Genomic DNA, 15,989 nt, shown 5'->3' with positions numbered 1-15,989 from the left:
AGTGAGACTAACTATTGTGATATAAAAAAAAAAAAAAGAAAGAAAGAAGATAATATAGCCTAATCCAAAAAGAGTGTGAGTGTGTATATTTGTACTTGCATGCATATATGTGATTTGCTTTTCATGCTCATATACAGTGTGTGAAAGTGTGTGTTAGAGGGAGAGAGAGAGATGATTTGCGACTTGATTTGCTCTGACGGGTCAATGCCCTGCTGTAACAGGTTCTTCACAGGTGGTTTCACCATGGCCCTGGCTATGATCCATGCTGTAGAGGCTGCCAACAGATCTCCTCTCCTGGACCAGCTTGGGATCAGGCTGGGCTCCCGCATCCACGACACCTGTTCTGATGTCACCACTTCACTGAGGGCCACTGCAGACTTCACCCAGAAGCCAATGGGCTGTATGGGCGAGGGAAACACCTCCACCTCTAACCAAACTATTATGGCTGTCATTGGGGCAGCATTTTCTGAAGTTTCCATCAGCGTTGCCAGGCAACTGACCCTGGAGAAGATTCCACAGGTAATCAATGAAGTGATCAATTGATACTATTCAGAACAATGGAGGGAACAGAAGATTCCCATGTGTGCCATCACTACTGTTGCTGTAACGAAACAGTACAAATGTAGAAGCTAATATATCACCTTGAATAAGCCAATTTTTTGACAATGAGACAATTTAGTAATAAATGTACTCTTCCTCAAAAGCCAGCTGCATGGATTTCACTGAATATGACTGGGGTGTTAATTAAATTAACAAGCATTTGATTTATTGCCAAAGTTAGCTGGTCAGCCAGTGATTTGCCTGCATACGCCTAAAATCTACTCTTACCCTGATCACTGATCACTACCACTATCATCATTAAACAATGAAGAGAATGTCATTCACTTTAAGGTTTTTCTGGCTTAAGCACTCACCATTATTTCTGCTAGCAGCAGCTACTTGGCTGCCTTACAGGATGTGGCTAAGAGGTGGGTTTTGATTGTCCCTCTGCAATTCATTCAGGGTTGAGAAATGTTTGCTGATAGAACCTTGTAACACCAAGCCAGTATGTGTGTATGTTAGCAACCAAAAAAGTCAGATAGAACTGTATATTTCTAGTGTCACGAAAGTATTGATGACTGACCAACATAAACATACCTGACTTGCATGTAATAAAATGAACAGTTTGACAAGCACGTTTTTATTGCAGATCAGCTACATATCTACTGCTGTCATGCTGAGCGACAAGACTCGCTTCCCTTCGTTCCTGAGGACAGTTCCTAGCGACCTGTACCAGACGCGTGCCATGGTCAAGCTCCTGCTTGAGAGGGACTGGTACTGGGTGGGCGTGGTCACTACAGATGGAGACTATGGACGTTCGGCCCTGGACAACTTTGTGTCGCAGGCCAGGAAAGCTGGCCTCTGTGTGGCCTTTTCGGAGATTCTGCCAGACTCCCTGACCAGCCCTGAGCTTGGCCCTGCAGTCAAATGGGCGGCCACCACCCTCCGTAGAAACACCAAGGTGAAGGTGGTGGTGTCGTTTGCCAAGCCCCCCCACATGACGTATCTGCTCCAGGAGCTGTGGGACCAGCGGATGGGATCAGGGTTGAGACTGGGGTCAGAGAACAGGGTGTGGGTGGCCAGTGAGGGCTGGTCCACCGTCAGCACTGTTCTGGGAAAGCAGAACCTGACAGATGTAGGACACGTGATAGGGTTCACCTTTAAGAGGGGTAACCTGACCCACTTGAATCACTACATAGAGAGTCTGATCATGAGTGATAATGTCACAGGAAAGAACTCTTTCCTGGGGGAGTTTTTCAGCCTGCGGAGTGGTGTGCCAGACACCAAACTGTTGTTGGAGGCAATGAGCCATGCCGACGAGCTCTCACACTTGATCATCAACGTGGAGATGGCTGTTAGTGCAATCGCCCATGCAGTAGCTGATATCTGCAAGTCCAGAGACTGCAAGAGACCACACACAGTCCAACCTTGGGAGGTACTGCACTGTAATTTACTTTAAATTTACTTTTTTGATCACACCCATTTGAAATGTACTGCGACATCTCATGTGGCTTACAGTATGTGCATTTCACTCAGGTTCTGGAAGCTCTAAAGAAAATACAGTTTGAGCAGGAGGGGAAAAGCTACAAGTTTGACATGAACGGGGACATCAACGTGGCCTATGACATCACACTGTGGAGGTCTGACAAGGGGGTTGTCAATGTCCATGAAGTCATGTCTGAGTACCACCCAAACAACAACAGCTTCACCTACACCAATGACCAAACCAAGAAGAAGCTCTGGGACCTGAAGGTAAACTCTCTTGACTGTAGTGTTCTGTTTCTGGCTGGCTGTCACATAAATAAGGTTGTTCACATTACTTCAAATTCACATTTATCCACATTCACAATCAAACCACATTCATGGGAGACATGCTGGCACAAGGCAGTGGGTGGTAGAAGCCAAGTTAGATATTGTGCCTGGGCATCATACCATTGCACACACACACACACACACACACACGCACACGCACACACGCACGCATGCACGCACACACACACACACACACACACATGTGAATACAGTCTTTTTTTCAAGCATACTGTCAACTTCCCAGACCAAACTAAACTATAAACTCAACACAACAAAACATATTCAAAGCTTGCATACCTTTAATACAATATGCATACTCCAGATTGGGTAGATGTTGGAATACCATAATGTGCTTTATCCTAAGTCAGTTGAATTTGAAAACAGTATTTTCTTACTTCAGACTATGAAAAATACTTTGAATAATAAATAGTATTCATCCTTGAATACTATATATGCCTGTGTGAAAAAAAGCACTATACAATACCATTGGACTGTGAATATTGTCCTCAGCATGTGGTGTCCAAGTGCTCAGTTAGCTGCGTTCCTGGACAGTTTAAGAAGACATCTGAAGGTCAGCACACCTGCTGCTATGAGTGTGTCAACTGTACTGAGAACCACTACTCCAACGACACAGGTTAGATTTATCTTGTCTTTCTATTCACCCTGACTGGTAGGAGATGTTGATCATTTCAACACAGCTGCCTTTACTTCATCATGAAGTTGTTGTGGATTTATTCTGACAATATGAGGCATTATATTGCCATTTTTGTTTCAATGTTCTGCCCCACCATGGGATATCTAACTACAGTGTAATGTTTCTCTATGGCCAAAGCGCTTCCTATGCTTCCCTGTGTCCACCCTGCAGCATCAAGTTATCATGTCTGTTCAAAGAATTGACTGTGTCTGTCTGTGTCTGTCCCCAGACATGGACCAGTGTCTGAGCTGTGACACAGAGAGAGAGTGGTCTTCAGCTGGGAGCTCCGTCTGCATCTCCAAGACACTTGAGTTCTTGAACTGGAACGACAGCTTCAGCGTGGTTCTGCTGGCCCTCTCCGCCTTTGGCGTAGTCATGGTGCTCTTCGTGGGGTCGCTGTTCCTGCACAAGCGTGACACCCCTGTGGTGAGGGCAAGTGGCGGCTGGTTGAGCCATGTCACCCTGGTCTCACTGGCGGGAAGCTTCGCCAGCGTGCCGTTGTTCGTGGACCGCCCCAGCAACCTCCTCTGTCAGGTAGGTACTGTGTTAACTCTATTACTGTAATGGTTGTAGTACTTGGGCAGAGGACTCAATAGCATGAGACAAACAACTTTAATCCAAAAGAATAGTCTTTATGGCTCGGTACAGAGTTAAGCAGTCAATAGGTAGGAATATAATCCAGAAAGAGGTAGGCTTAACAGGGGTTGGTACACAGGTAGTTTAAAGAAAGTGCGGACAATCCAATAGGGAGCAGGCAAAAGGCACAAAGACGAACTGGCACAGAGACATGGGTAAACACAGACTAAATACACAGGGAACAGGTGAACAGGTGAAACCAATCAGGGGGGTGTAGACAATCACACAGGCGGGAAACACACAAGGGTAGGTAGCGGAATGACAGAAACTAAAGAAAATGTGAATAAACAAAAATAAACAGGAACAATGAATACAAAAAATGAAACAAGCACAAACATTATCTAAGGAACAGGATGAGACACCACAATTAATTAACTACAGACCAAAAAGAGTTGAGCCATGCTGTGCTGGGTGGTTACGCTTCCACTTTAACTCATGGCTGACTGTATTTCCATTGATCAAATTAGTTAATTCATTCATACATTTGTTTTGTTTGTTCCAGGTGCAGCATGTGCTGTATGGCCTCAGCTTCACCCTGTGTGTCTCCTGCATCCTGGTCAAGTCTCTGAAGATCCTGTTGGCGTTCCAGTTCAACCCAGGGCTACAGCTCCTGCTGCGGAGGCTCTACCAGCCCTATGCCATCATCTCTGTCTGTGTAGCACTGCAGGCCATCACCTGTACACTCTGGCTGGTCCTCAAGAGCCCTCGGGAAATGGTCACTGTGCTCCCCACCATCTTGCGGTTGGAGTGTGACGTGGGCTCGTACGTGGCATTTGGGGTGATGCTGGGGTACATTGCCCTCCTGGCACTGGTGTGTTTCGCCTTTGCCTTCAAGGGGCGGAAACTTCCAGAGAAATACAACGATGCCAGGTTCATCACCTTCGGCATGCTCCTCTACCTCATTTCATGGGTGGTCTTCGTGCCTGTCTACGCCACCACCTCTGGGAAGTACCTGCCAGCGGTGAACATGGTGGTCATCCTCATCTCCAACTACGGCATCCTTAGCTGCTTCTTCCTCCCAAAGTGCTACATCATTCTCTTCAGGAGGAAGGACAACACCAGGATCACCTTCATGCAGAATGTGACTGAGTACTCCACAAGGAACAGAGTCTTCTCAGTCACAGAGAGCTGTTTTTAAATCTCTGAATGGGCAGGCCCCCTCCTACATTGCAGACCTATCTCAGGTACTCTGGTAGGTTGTTCCCGAGCTTGGGAGAATAAATACTGAACGCTGTTTCTCCATATCTCTTGGTCCTGGCTTCTGGGACTGTCAAAAATTCAGTGCCAGTGGACCTCAGGGGTCTGTACCTCACAAGTGGTGTGTACCTCACAAGCATGTCCATAATGTATTTGGGTGCATGACCGTGGAGTGACTTATAGACTAATAAAATAATCTAGGTCCGACAGGAGGGTGTTGCAGTAATCTAGTCTGCTAGTGACAAACGCATGCATTAATTTTTCAGTGTCTGCCTGGGAGAGAAAAGATTGCACCCTAGTAATGTTTTCTTAAGTACATTTCTTAATTATTTTGGGTGCCTTGAGGATAATGTATAAAAAGTGTTGTAATTTTTGAATAGTGAACCCAACATGTACATAAATAAAAGATGACAATCTAGCCTCCACTGTAAGGTAGGTTATGTGTTACCTCTATTATCCAACAACAGACCATAAGAAGCTGGGTACTGGGTGGTTACGTTGTTTACGCATCCACTATAGCTTATGGCTGACTGTATTTCAAATTGTCATTCATCCAGTTGCATGCATGCAGTCATTCATTAGTTTGTTTGGGGTGATGCATGATACAGTACATCGCCGTCCTAGTGCTGGTTTGTTTTGTTTTCACCTTCAAGGGGCGGAAAGAAAACAGAGAAATACAGGCCAAGTAAGCTAAGCAAGTTAATCTCCTTCGGCGCGCTCCTCTACCTCTCACGTGATCTTCGTGCCTGTCTACGCCACCACCTCTGGGAAGTACCTGCCAGCGGTGGAGATGGTGGTCATCCTCATCTCCAACTACAGCATCCTTAGCTGCCACTTCCTCCCCAAGTGCTTCATTGTCCTCTTCAGGAAGATGTACAGTACAACACAACGACCACCTTCATGCAGTCAGCACTACTATGCCAGTCTTACCATCCATCTTTCTGCTCCAGCCAACAAAACCAGAAGAACCTCAGAAGAACCTTACTACACCAACCCAGCACATTGACAATGCCACCCAGTCTAGTATAGACAGTGATTGTCACAGACAGGCTGAGACGACCTGGTCATCTTATGAGAAATGTTCTTGTGTATGATGCCTAAAATGTATGTATGTTTGATTTATATTAATATTCATTCCTATTCCTGATTTTTTAGAGCTGTACTTCCAGATTGAGTCAAACGATCCAATGACATGCTGCCTGTGAACACTCCGTAACTAGCCTCTTCCATTCAATCCATCAACCACTCAAATCTTATAATAATAATAATAATTATTATAATAATAATAATTATAATTATACTTATTATTATTATATATATTTATATTTATAATAATAAAAATAATAATGCATTTATTTTGTATAGCGCTTTTCTCAGTACTCAAAGGCAAAAAAAAGGTTAGATTAAGTTTAAGTTTAAAAGCTGGGTTTTCAGGGATCATTTGAAGGAGGAGAGTGTGCTGGATTCTGCAGTTTGGAAGAGTGTTCCAAAGAGTGGGGGTTGCAGGCAGCGGAGAAAGCCCGGTCCCATCAGGTCCGATGTTTAGTCCTGGAGATGTTGGCATCAGCTGACAGGAGATCCGGTATTGGTGTGCAGGAGGAGACGGTCAGAGAGGTAGGAGGGTGCCATGTTGTTGAGGGCTTTGTAGGTGATGAGGAGAATCTTAAACTGAAACCTAAATAGGTCTGGAAGCCAGTGGAAGTTTTGGAGGACTGGAGTGATATGATGAGTGAGGGGATATGCAGGTATTGGATGGTGTGTATCAGTAAGCACTGAGTGTGTGTGTTAGAGAGAGGGAGAGAGAGACGGCCTACAACTACAGACATAACTGAAATTCTGTGCGCATCTGGCTCGATTATGGTATAATCCTAACCCTAACCCTAACCCTATGCATACAATACTTAATTAGTTAGTTAACTGAAACTGGCGGATTAAAGTCTTAATCGGCCCAGAACTATCTGCTATTTGGGAATGAATGGGGTAATAGGGTACTTAACAATGACCTTAAGACCTCCAAATCAAAGGTGTGAGTTGTCCAGTTCCCATTCCTATATATTAGGACAAGAGAGAGCCAGTTGTTCTTGTTTACTTGGCTACATACCCGTCAGTCTAGTTTAACTTCCTTGTTCTTGGTTTGAGATAGAAACCCAATACAGTACATACAACTAAAGCATTCATTGGTTAATCTGTTCGATTCATCTATTAATCTTTACAGCCAAATTCTCCTTTGAGAACTGCTCAATGTAAACAAACTAGAAATGCTCCAATAAAACAACAGATAAAGATCAACAGGACTAACTAGTCAGTCAAGCGGGCGGGTGGGGTTAAACATGCATTAGATGAGAGTAGTAAGCAACAGGCATGTACTAAGGATGCTAACAGGAGAGTTCGTCTGCCAGTGACTCTCACTGGGAGTGTGTGAGAGATAGGCCAAGGAACAGAGGGAGAGAGACAGACAGGCAAAGACAGAGGAAGGAAAGGAGTTAGTGAGTAAGACGTTAGTGAGAGAACCTGTGAATTAGATAAAGAGAAACAGAGAATTTGAGAGGAATAATGGTACACATTGTGTTGTTCCTGTTCTCTACTCTGTCTCTGCTGGAGATGGAGGGAGGACAGGCCACTGTGGAGGGATTCAGACCAGCAGCAGTCACAGCCCCTGGACACATCATCGTTGGGGGGCTCTTCCCTATCCACATGGCGGTGGAAAAATCCAGCAACTACTCTTCCCCCCATATACCACACTGTGTCAGGTGAGTGTCCAGATACAGGACAGGACAGTCTCTTTTTCTTTCTCTTTCATCATCTTTTCCTCTTTTTCCTAATTCTCTTCCTCTGTAATCAGAATATTGTATAGTCTCAGAACCCACAATCTACTTCTGATTTAGCGACTAACTTGTGATTTTTTTTTTGTACATCCTAAGTGTGTGTGTGTGTGTGTGTGTGTGTGTGTGTGTGCGCGCGCGCGCGCGTGTGTGTGTGTGTGTGTGTGTGTGTGTGTGTGTGTGTGTGTGCGCAGTGTCCGAATTACATGAAACATGAATTTCGGGGGGTCACTGTTTTGTTAAATATTTAGGTTTACATTCCAGCTGTTTAGACACACTTGGAAATATCATGCAATTGTAGTGTCACGTTGCTCCAATAAAAGGACACACAATGCATCCATGCGCCCTCCAGTAATTAACTGTATGGTAACTGTATCTATATACTGTATATATATAAATAAATTATAATTAACTTTGAATGCAGCTGCAGTCAGGGGAATTCTATAAAACTATTTACACAGACCCCAACATTTTACTTTGTATGTGTGGCATAAGGCACTCAAGGCCCCGAAGGGCTGCGGCTAAACAGTAGTGAATATACTGCAGTTACACAAGGGAAGGTCCTCGGGACTAAACGAAGAACTCAGATTCATGAATGAGGGAGCAGAGAAACCAGTTAGTTAAGATTAAGACTTTATTAAATGACTAAAATGGATGCTGCCAAATAAGAGCCTAAAGAAAGAATTAAGGTGTCAATAACAAAATTGTATTTAACATGTGTCACATCTAAGGTTTACTTTATGTTACAATGTTATACAAAAGGTGCTTAGTTATACGTGCGGTAGTGATACAATTAGGGTAAGGCAACTGACTGTAGAGAGGGATGCTACCACCACAGCAGTTTCAGGACAGGCACTGTGAATCTGTGAATGGACACACTCACAGCAAACACACGGCAGACACACAGCAAGCCCATGACAAACACACGGCAAGTGCACGGCAGCCAGTGATCTAAGGTGTTCCCCAGTGATTAAGCCCTCACACTTCACGCACACATCACATGTAGTGCAAGGAGACTATGCCCAGGAAACCAGACTACCTTCTCCATGCCAGCGCCCCTCACTCAAAATCAAAGAACAGAAATAGATCAAGAGAATGGACTAAATTACTAGACAAATAGTAGGATAGATCCACCCATATACTATACACAGGTATAACTCATTTTCATTAAGCTAAAATCTACTATGAGCAAAACAGCAGCTAGCAATCCTATTGACAAAGGGAAAAAGACTGGGTTAATTATTTATCCATTACATTACAGCTGATGTCCTACTATTCTACAGGCAACAAAACCCTTTACTTCAGTCCAAAGCAGTCCAATCGGCTGGTCCTCCTACTGGCACCACCTAGGTCAGGCTAGACCTGTTGTGAAATACAGTCGTTATTGAAAAGACCATTGCTTCTCAATATTTACATTGGTAAATCAGCTATGCTATATATGCACCCTCATGTCTTCCTTCCTACTTATGGGCAGAAAATAGCGATTCAAACCACCTGCGCAAACAATGCGGTGAGACAAAACTACAGAACTATTATGAGCCACCCAGCTAAACTGTTACACTACTCCCCCTACATTTCGTGCATGCTTATGTGTGATTCGTATTGCATGTAACTGTGAGCATGTGTAAGTGTGCATGATAGAGAGAGACAGAGAGATGATTTGAGATTTGATTTGCTCTGACAGGTTAATGCTTTGTTTTCCTGCTATAACAGTTTCAACACACGTGGCTTCACCAAAGCCCTGGCTATGATCCAGGCTGTAGAGGCTGCCAACAGATCTCCTCTCCTGGACCAGCTTGGGATCAGGCTGGGCTACCGCATCCACGACACCTGTTCTGATGTCACCACTGCACTGAGGGCCACTGCAGACTTCACCCAGAAGCCAATAGGCTGTGGGAGCGAGGCAAACACCTCCACCTGTAACCAAACTATTATGGCTGTCATTGGAGGATCGTATTCTGAAGTGTCCATCGCTGTTGCCAGGCAACTGAACCTGGAGCTGATTCCACAGGTAATCAATTAAGCCCGGGGATCGATTGATACCATTCATAAGAGTGTAGGGCAAGTGTTGATGACTGACCGACATACCTAACTTGCATGTAATACATTGAATAGATTGAAAGGAACATTTTTATTGCAGATCAGCTACTCATCTACCTCCATCATTCTGAGCGACAAGACTCGCTTCCCTGCATTCATGAGGACGGTTCCTAGCAACGTGTACCAGACGCAAGCCATGGTCAAGTTCCTGTGTGACAGAGATTGGAACTGGGTGGGCGTGGTCACCGCAGATGGAGCCTATGGACGTTCGGCCCTGGAAAGCTTTGAGTCACAGGCCATGGAAGCGGGCATCTGTGTGGCCTTTACGGAGATCTTGCCCTACTCCCTGACCAGCCCTGAGCTTGGCCCTGCGGTCAAACGGGCGGCCAGCACCCTCCGTAGTAACACCAAGGTGAAGGTGGTGGTGTCGTTCGCCAAGGCCCTCCACATGAGGTTTCTCTTCCAGGAACTGAGGGGCCAGGGGATGGGGTCAGGGTCAAACCTGGGGTCAGAGGACAGGGTGTGGGTGGCCAGTGGCACCTGGTCCACCTCCAGGGAGGTTCTGGAACAGCTGGACCTGACAGATGTAGGACACGTAGTGGGGTTCACCTTCAAGAGTGGTGAACTGGCACCCTTCCATCGCTACCTGGAGAGTCTGGTGGTCAGTGATAGTGTCATAGGGAACAACTCTTTCCAGGAGTTTTTCAGCCTGCAGGGTGGTGTGGGAGACCCCAGGCTGGTATCGGAGGCAATTAACATCTTCAGTGTGGAGATGGCTGTGAGTGCAATCGCCCATGCAGTGGCTGATATCTGCAGGACCAGAGACTGCAGGAGACCAGACACAGTCCAACCCTGGGAGGTACTGCACTTTACTTTACTCTACTCTACTCTACCCTACCCTACTCTGCTTTGCTCTACTGTACTTTCTTAAGATATTTTTTGTTCACACTCCTTTAGAATACACTGTCGAAATCTCATGTGGGTTACAGTGCATTTCTTTGCATTTCTCTCAGGTTCTGGAAGCTCTGCGTAAAACTCAGTTTGAGCAGGATGGGAAAAGCTACAAGTTTGACAAGAACGGGGACATCAACCTGGGCTATGACATCACACTGTGGAGATCTGACAAGGGGGCCCTCCATATCCACGACATCATGGCTGAGTACCACCCAAACAACAACAGCTTCACCTACACCAATGACCAAACCAGGAAGCAGCTCTGCGACCTGGGGGTAAACTCTTTTGACAGCAGTGTTCTGTTTCAGTTGGTGCGGCTGGCTGTCACATCAATAAGCAGGTTGACATTTAGACATGACGTTTAGTCAACTTTGTTCTAAGGGCAGAAATAATCTGAATGTCTTCTAAAAATTCAGTGGGTGCAGTTTAACAAATGCACAATTTTTAAAAACATGGTGGAGTTTTTAATTGAGAATCTTTAAAATTTTAGAATAAAACTTGACACAACGACTACTACAGTAGTCAGATACGTGACAATATATCTAAGAAACAACTGCTTTCCTGACTTGAAACAAAGTATGAAATACTTTAGTTGAATAAGACATATCAACTAAAACGGGTATGGACAGTTATGCTTTCCTGGGGGCAGCTACATAAAATTGTAAGCTAAACAGAGCTAACTAGCTAGCTATCTCTTACTAATGTTGAATAAAGATATCTAGATAGCTACACTGGGGGAAATAAGTATTCAACACATCAACATTTGTTTAATTCAACATTGGTATTAACTCAATAAAACAAACTAAAACAAACTAAAGAAATTGTAATGTTCCAATCCATAAAAAAATGTTATGTGCAATAGAGGGGAATGACCGGGTAGGTGAAAAATACTAGTACAACACAATCTGACTGTGAATGTTGTCCTCAGCATGTGGTGTCCAAGTGCTCAGATAGCTGCTTTCCTGGACAGTTTAAGAAGACATCTGAGGGTCAACACACCTGCTGCTACGAGTGCATCAACTGTACTGAGAACCACTACTCCAACGACACAGGTTAGATTTATCTTGTGTTTCTATTCACCCTGACTGGTAGGAGATGTTGATTCTTTCAATACAGCTGCCATTACTTCATCATGGAGTTGTTGTGGATTAATTCTGTTAGTTGTTAAGACAATATGATGCGTGATATTACCATCATTGCTGTTTTCATGTTCTGCCATGGGATATAAAACTACAGTCTAATGTTCCTCTATGGTCAAAGCACTCTTCCTTTGCTTCACCATGTCCACACTGCAGCATTAAGGTATAGCTTATATTGATCATGGCTGTATTTAAAACAATTGTCTGTGTCTGTCTGTACCTATCCTCAGACATGGACCAATGTCTGAGCTGTGATCCAGAGAGCGAGTGGTCTTCAGCTGGGAGCTCCGTCTGCATCTCCAAGACACTTGAGTTCTTGAACTGGAATGACGGCTTTGCAGTGGTCCTGCTGACCCTCTCCGCCCTAGGCATAGTCCTGGTACTCCTGGTGTGGGCGCTGTTCCTGCATCAGCACCGAACCTCCATGGTGACGGCTTCCAGCAGCTGGCTATGCCAGCTCATCCTGATCTCCTTGGCGGGAAGCTTCATCAGTGTGCCGTTCTTCGTGGGCCGCCCTAATACCTTACACTGCAAGGTAAGTTAGCTGTTACCTCTACATAACTACAAAGTGAAACGGAGCTGAGCTGTACTGAGTCAGTCATTCAGTCAGTCAGTAATTTATTTGTTTGTTTGTTCATTTGCTCCAGGTGCAGCATGTGCTGTATGGCCTCAGCTTCACCCTGTGTGTCTCCTGCATCCTGGTCAAGTCTCTGAAGATCCTGTTGGCGCTCCAGTTTAACCCAGGTCTAAAGCATGTGCTACAGAGGCTCTACCAACCCTATACCATCATCTCTGTCTGTGTAGCACTGCAGGCCATCACCTGTACACTCTGGCTGGTCCTCAAGAGCCCTCGGGAAAAGGTCACTGTGCTCCCCACCATCTTGCGGTTGGAGTGTGACGTGGGCTCATACGTGGCATTCGGGGTGATGCTGGGGTACATCACCCTCCTGGCACTGGTGTGTTTTGTCTGCACGTTCAAGGGGCAGAATCCTCTGGAGAAATACAATGAGGCCAAGTTCATCACCTTTGGCATGCTCCTCTACCTCATTTCATGGGTGATCTTCGTGCCTGTCTACGCCACCACCTCTGGGAAGTACCTGCCAGCAGTGGAGATGGTGGTCATCCTCATCTCCAACTACGGCATCCTTAGCTGCCACTTCCTCCCCAAGTGCTACATCATCCTCTTCAGGAGGAAGGACAACACCAGGATCACCTTCATGCAGAGTGTGTCCAAGTACTCCTCTAAGAGCATGGCCATCTCAGTCTCAGAGAGCTCTAACGTAGAAGGGGAAAACAGCAGTCAAAAGTACTGGGCCAATCCACCTTCCCGCTCCCTGCCCCAGCCAACGGAACCAACAGAATCTCAAAGAAACCTTACTACACTAACCCAGAACATTGACAATGTTACCCAGTCTAGGATAGACCGAGTGTTTGTGACATGTCACGGGCGGACTCGACCTGGTCGTCTTACAAGACAGTTTAGCCTATAACACACCTGTGGTGCATGCTCTAACATCAAACAGTGTACCATGATTTGACCATCCTTCTCATCTCGTCCTGAATCTCAGTGTTGTTGGAACCATAGAGTTAGAGTAACAGAATGTCGAGCCATTCTATATGATTTGATCCATGGAATTCAGGCATTTTTGAAACAACCAAGCAACTGAACAATACAACCAAGCAACTCAATATGAGATCTTGTTTCTAATACGCTATGAAAACATGTATAAACAGATAAGCAGAATGTAAACAGAACTGCAGACAGTTGGCATGTTTGGAGACAGACTTCACTGTTATGATTGCAAGCAAAAGTTAATCTGAGCGGTAGCTAAAGAACGGTATATTGCTAAACTTGCAGGTAAGGTACATATTTGGAATTTAACCTACCGCGCTAACTCTCTTTGGCTAGCAGTCGTAACTGATGCCTGTCTTCCAAAATGACGAGTGTCTCCAGTTGTGTTTACATTCTGCAGTTTGTGATGTATGGACCGTATTGGCTAAACGGATGAACGGATTGTGAAAAGTTCAACTCCTTGATAAAACATGAAACGGACACAGACTAACCCTTGTGATCTCTGTTGTCCATTAACAGATGACTTTTGAGACTTTTGGACTTTTGACCATTATTTGGGGCTGGCTGTGTAGGAGGTAGAGCTGCCATCTAATGATCGCAAGGTTGGCAGATCGGCGGTTCGAGCCCCGGCTGGCCACATGTCAAAGTGTCCTTGGGCAAGACACTGAACCCCAAATTGCTCCCAGTGAGCGGGCTGGCGCCTTGCATGTTAGCTTGCCGACATTGGTGTGTGAATGTGTGTGTGTGAATGGGTGAATGAGAGGCTGTTTATAAAGCACTTTGGATAAAGGCGCTATATAAGTGCAGTCCATTTACCATTTTACCATTATCTAAATTCGTGATCTACAGATAGCATGGCCTGGTGTGGCCAGAGCCTAACTGTTATGACCAATTTCTGTCTGAGCAGCTGTAGCCTGACCTGAACTTTCTATGACCTGTAGTCAAGCTTCCATCATATTCCACACAGCCAAGGGCGTAGTTCACATGGGGGACATGTGTCCCCAAATGTTAGAAACATTGTTCCCTTCAATAACAATAGCATTATTTTGCTGTGGTACTTACATTTGGAAAAACAAATAATTACGGGAAACATGAGGGGGGGGGACATTTTGCTAAGGGGCTCTTGAAAGTGTTTTGGGGGGGAAATTACAAAGCTAGTAGGGAGCCTTGGCAGTTCGAGGTATCCACATCGAGGTATCCTTGGGCAAGACACTGAACCCCAAATTGCTCCAAAGAGTACCTTGCATGGTAGCTTGGCGCCATTGGTTTGTGAATGGGTGAATGAGAGGCCATTGTAAAGAGCTTTGGAAGAAGGCGCTATATAGGTCAGTCCATTTATCTGTCATAAAACAGTCCTCATACACCCTTGGTTGCAGGTTTTTCTCATAAAAAAAAACCCCCATCATTAGCCTACTCACCGCACCGGGTAAAGTATAGGCAACAACAGACAGTAAATAGAAGTCAAAAGTATGGTAAAATATGGTATGTGAATAAAATTTGAGATGTTTATGTTGTTAGATGTTTTGAGAAAACTATTGTTGTAGATTTTCTTGTTGGATATGGACCACGAAAACAATTCTGAGTTTAAGACTATTTATTTAAACAAAGTACAGGTATACAAAATATGAGAGCTGGCTGCTGGTCTGGTGGTCAGAGAGAAGAGCGCTGGTGATCAGAGAGAAGAGAGCTGGTGATCTGAGAGAGAGAGAGAGCCCTTGGGCCCACTCTCTTATTTATAAACAATAGTATGTATATACAGTTGCCAACAATCGCCTATCACCTTTACTGTAGTTGGTGACCTGAGTGTGAAAATGGGGCAGTCACCTGTGATGTCACTCTAGCCTAAAGTCAGGGGGCAGGTCACAGATCATAGGAGCCATTTTATAATACAGTCACTTCAGGTTCCATTTTGTAATGGTCATAGAACAAAGGGTCATAAATACCTTGCTAGGCCCTACAGTCAGGAGGACCCTTATAACCAAAGGTACTTATATATTCTATACAGGATATCTGGTTTCCATGTCTGTGTGTGGGGCAAAAATATACTACACTATAATCTTTCTCTTGGCATGTAGTTACTGTAGCTGCAGTGGCAGGTTTATCTTGCTAACATTTGACAGTAATCCAGGCTGTGTGTGAACTTGATAGTCAGTTACTTTTGTACAGTCGGAGGGAAAGAATACTTGTTTTTAATTGAATAGCTAGCCTACAGTCACCATTGTCTTAAGATAGATAGATAGATAGATAGATAGATAGATAGATAGATAGATTCCAGTTGGTGAGGTCATAACTCATTGTATGAGGTGAGGTCATTGTAGAGAATACGGGGGAGAGGGGGGGAATCATACCTTCCCCTTTGTTCCTAGAATTCTTATCACCAGAGACCCCTCAGTAGCAAATGGCCAACTCCACCCAAACACCATAAGGAAGGTGTGAAATAAGAAACATTCAAAGAAGGCACTCATACACACACGGAAGACAAAGGGATTTGCACAACACACCCCAGTGCCTCCTTCTCTACAGTTGAGTATTTGCGTTCTGCCTGGGAGAGTGTACGTGAGACAAAAGCTACAGTCCACTCA

General features: G+C 44.8%; 2 protein-coding genes across 2 annotated transcripts; both read left to right on the top strand.

The window, feature by feature from the left end:
* Positions 1-204: 204 nt before the first annotated feature.
* LOC308166651 (G-protein coupled receptor family C group 6 member A-like) lies at positions 205-4,820 on the top strand (the record flags this gene model as incomplete). Its single annotated transcript, XM_080540978.1, has 6 exons — positions 205-519; positions 1,190-1,975; positions 2,077-2,292; positions 2,863-2,986; positions 3,276-3,580; positions 4,185-4,820. The coding sequence occupies 6 exons, from the start codon at positions 205-207 to the stop codon at positions 4,818-4,820; spliced, it is 2,382 nt and encodes a 793-aa protein (XP_080397104.1).
* Positions 4,821-7,432: 2,612 nt separating this feature from the next.
* LOC308166650 (G-protein coupled receptor family C group 6 member A-like) lies at positions 7,433-13,930 on the top strand (the record flags this gene model as incomplete). The annotated part of the gene is made up of 8 exons (XM_080540977.1): positions 7,433-7,629; positions 9,415-9,712; positions 9,842-10,600; positions 10,755-10,970; positions 11,624-11,747; positions 12,065-12,369; positions 12,482-13,140; positions 13,927-13,930. The coding sequence occupies 8 exons, from the start codon at positions 7,433-7,435 to the stop codon at positions 13,928-13,930; spliced, it is 2,562 nt and encodes an 853-aa protein (XP_080397103.1).
* Between the last annotated feature and the right edge of the window lie 2,059 nt (positions 13,931-15,989).

This window comes from Nansenia antarctica (genome assembly GCF_963989245.1).
Source record: "Nansenia antarctica genome assembly, chromosome: 10".
In the NCBI taxonomy this organism is placed as follows: domain Eukaryota; kingdom Metazoa; phylum Chordata; class Actinopteri; order Argentiniformes; family Microstomatidae; genus Nansenia; species Nansenia antarctica.
Note: the sequence above shows the minus strand (reverse complement) of the source record. Positions and strands in the feature narration are given on the sequence as shown.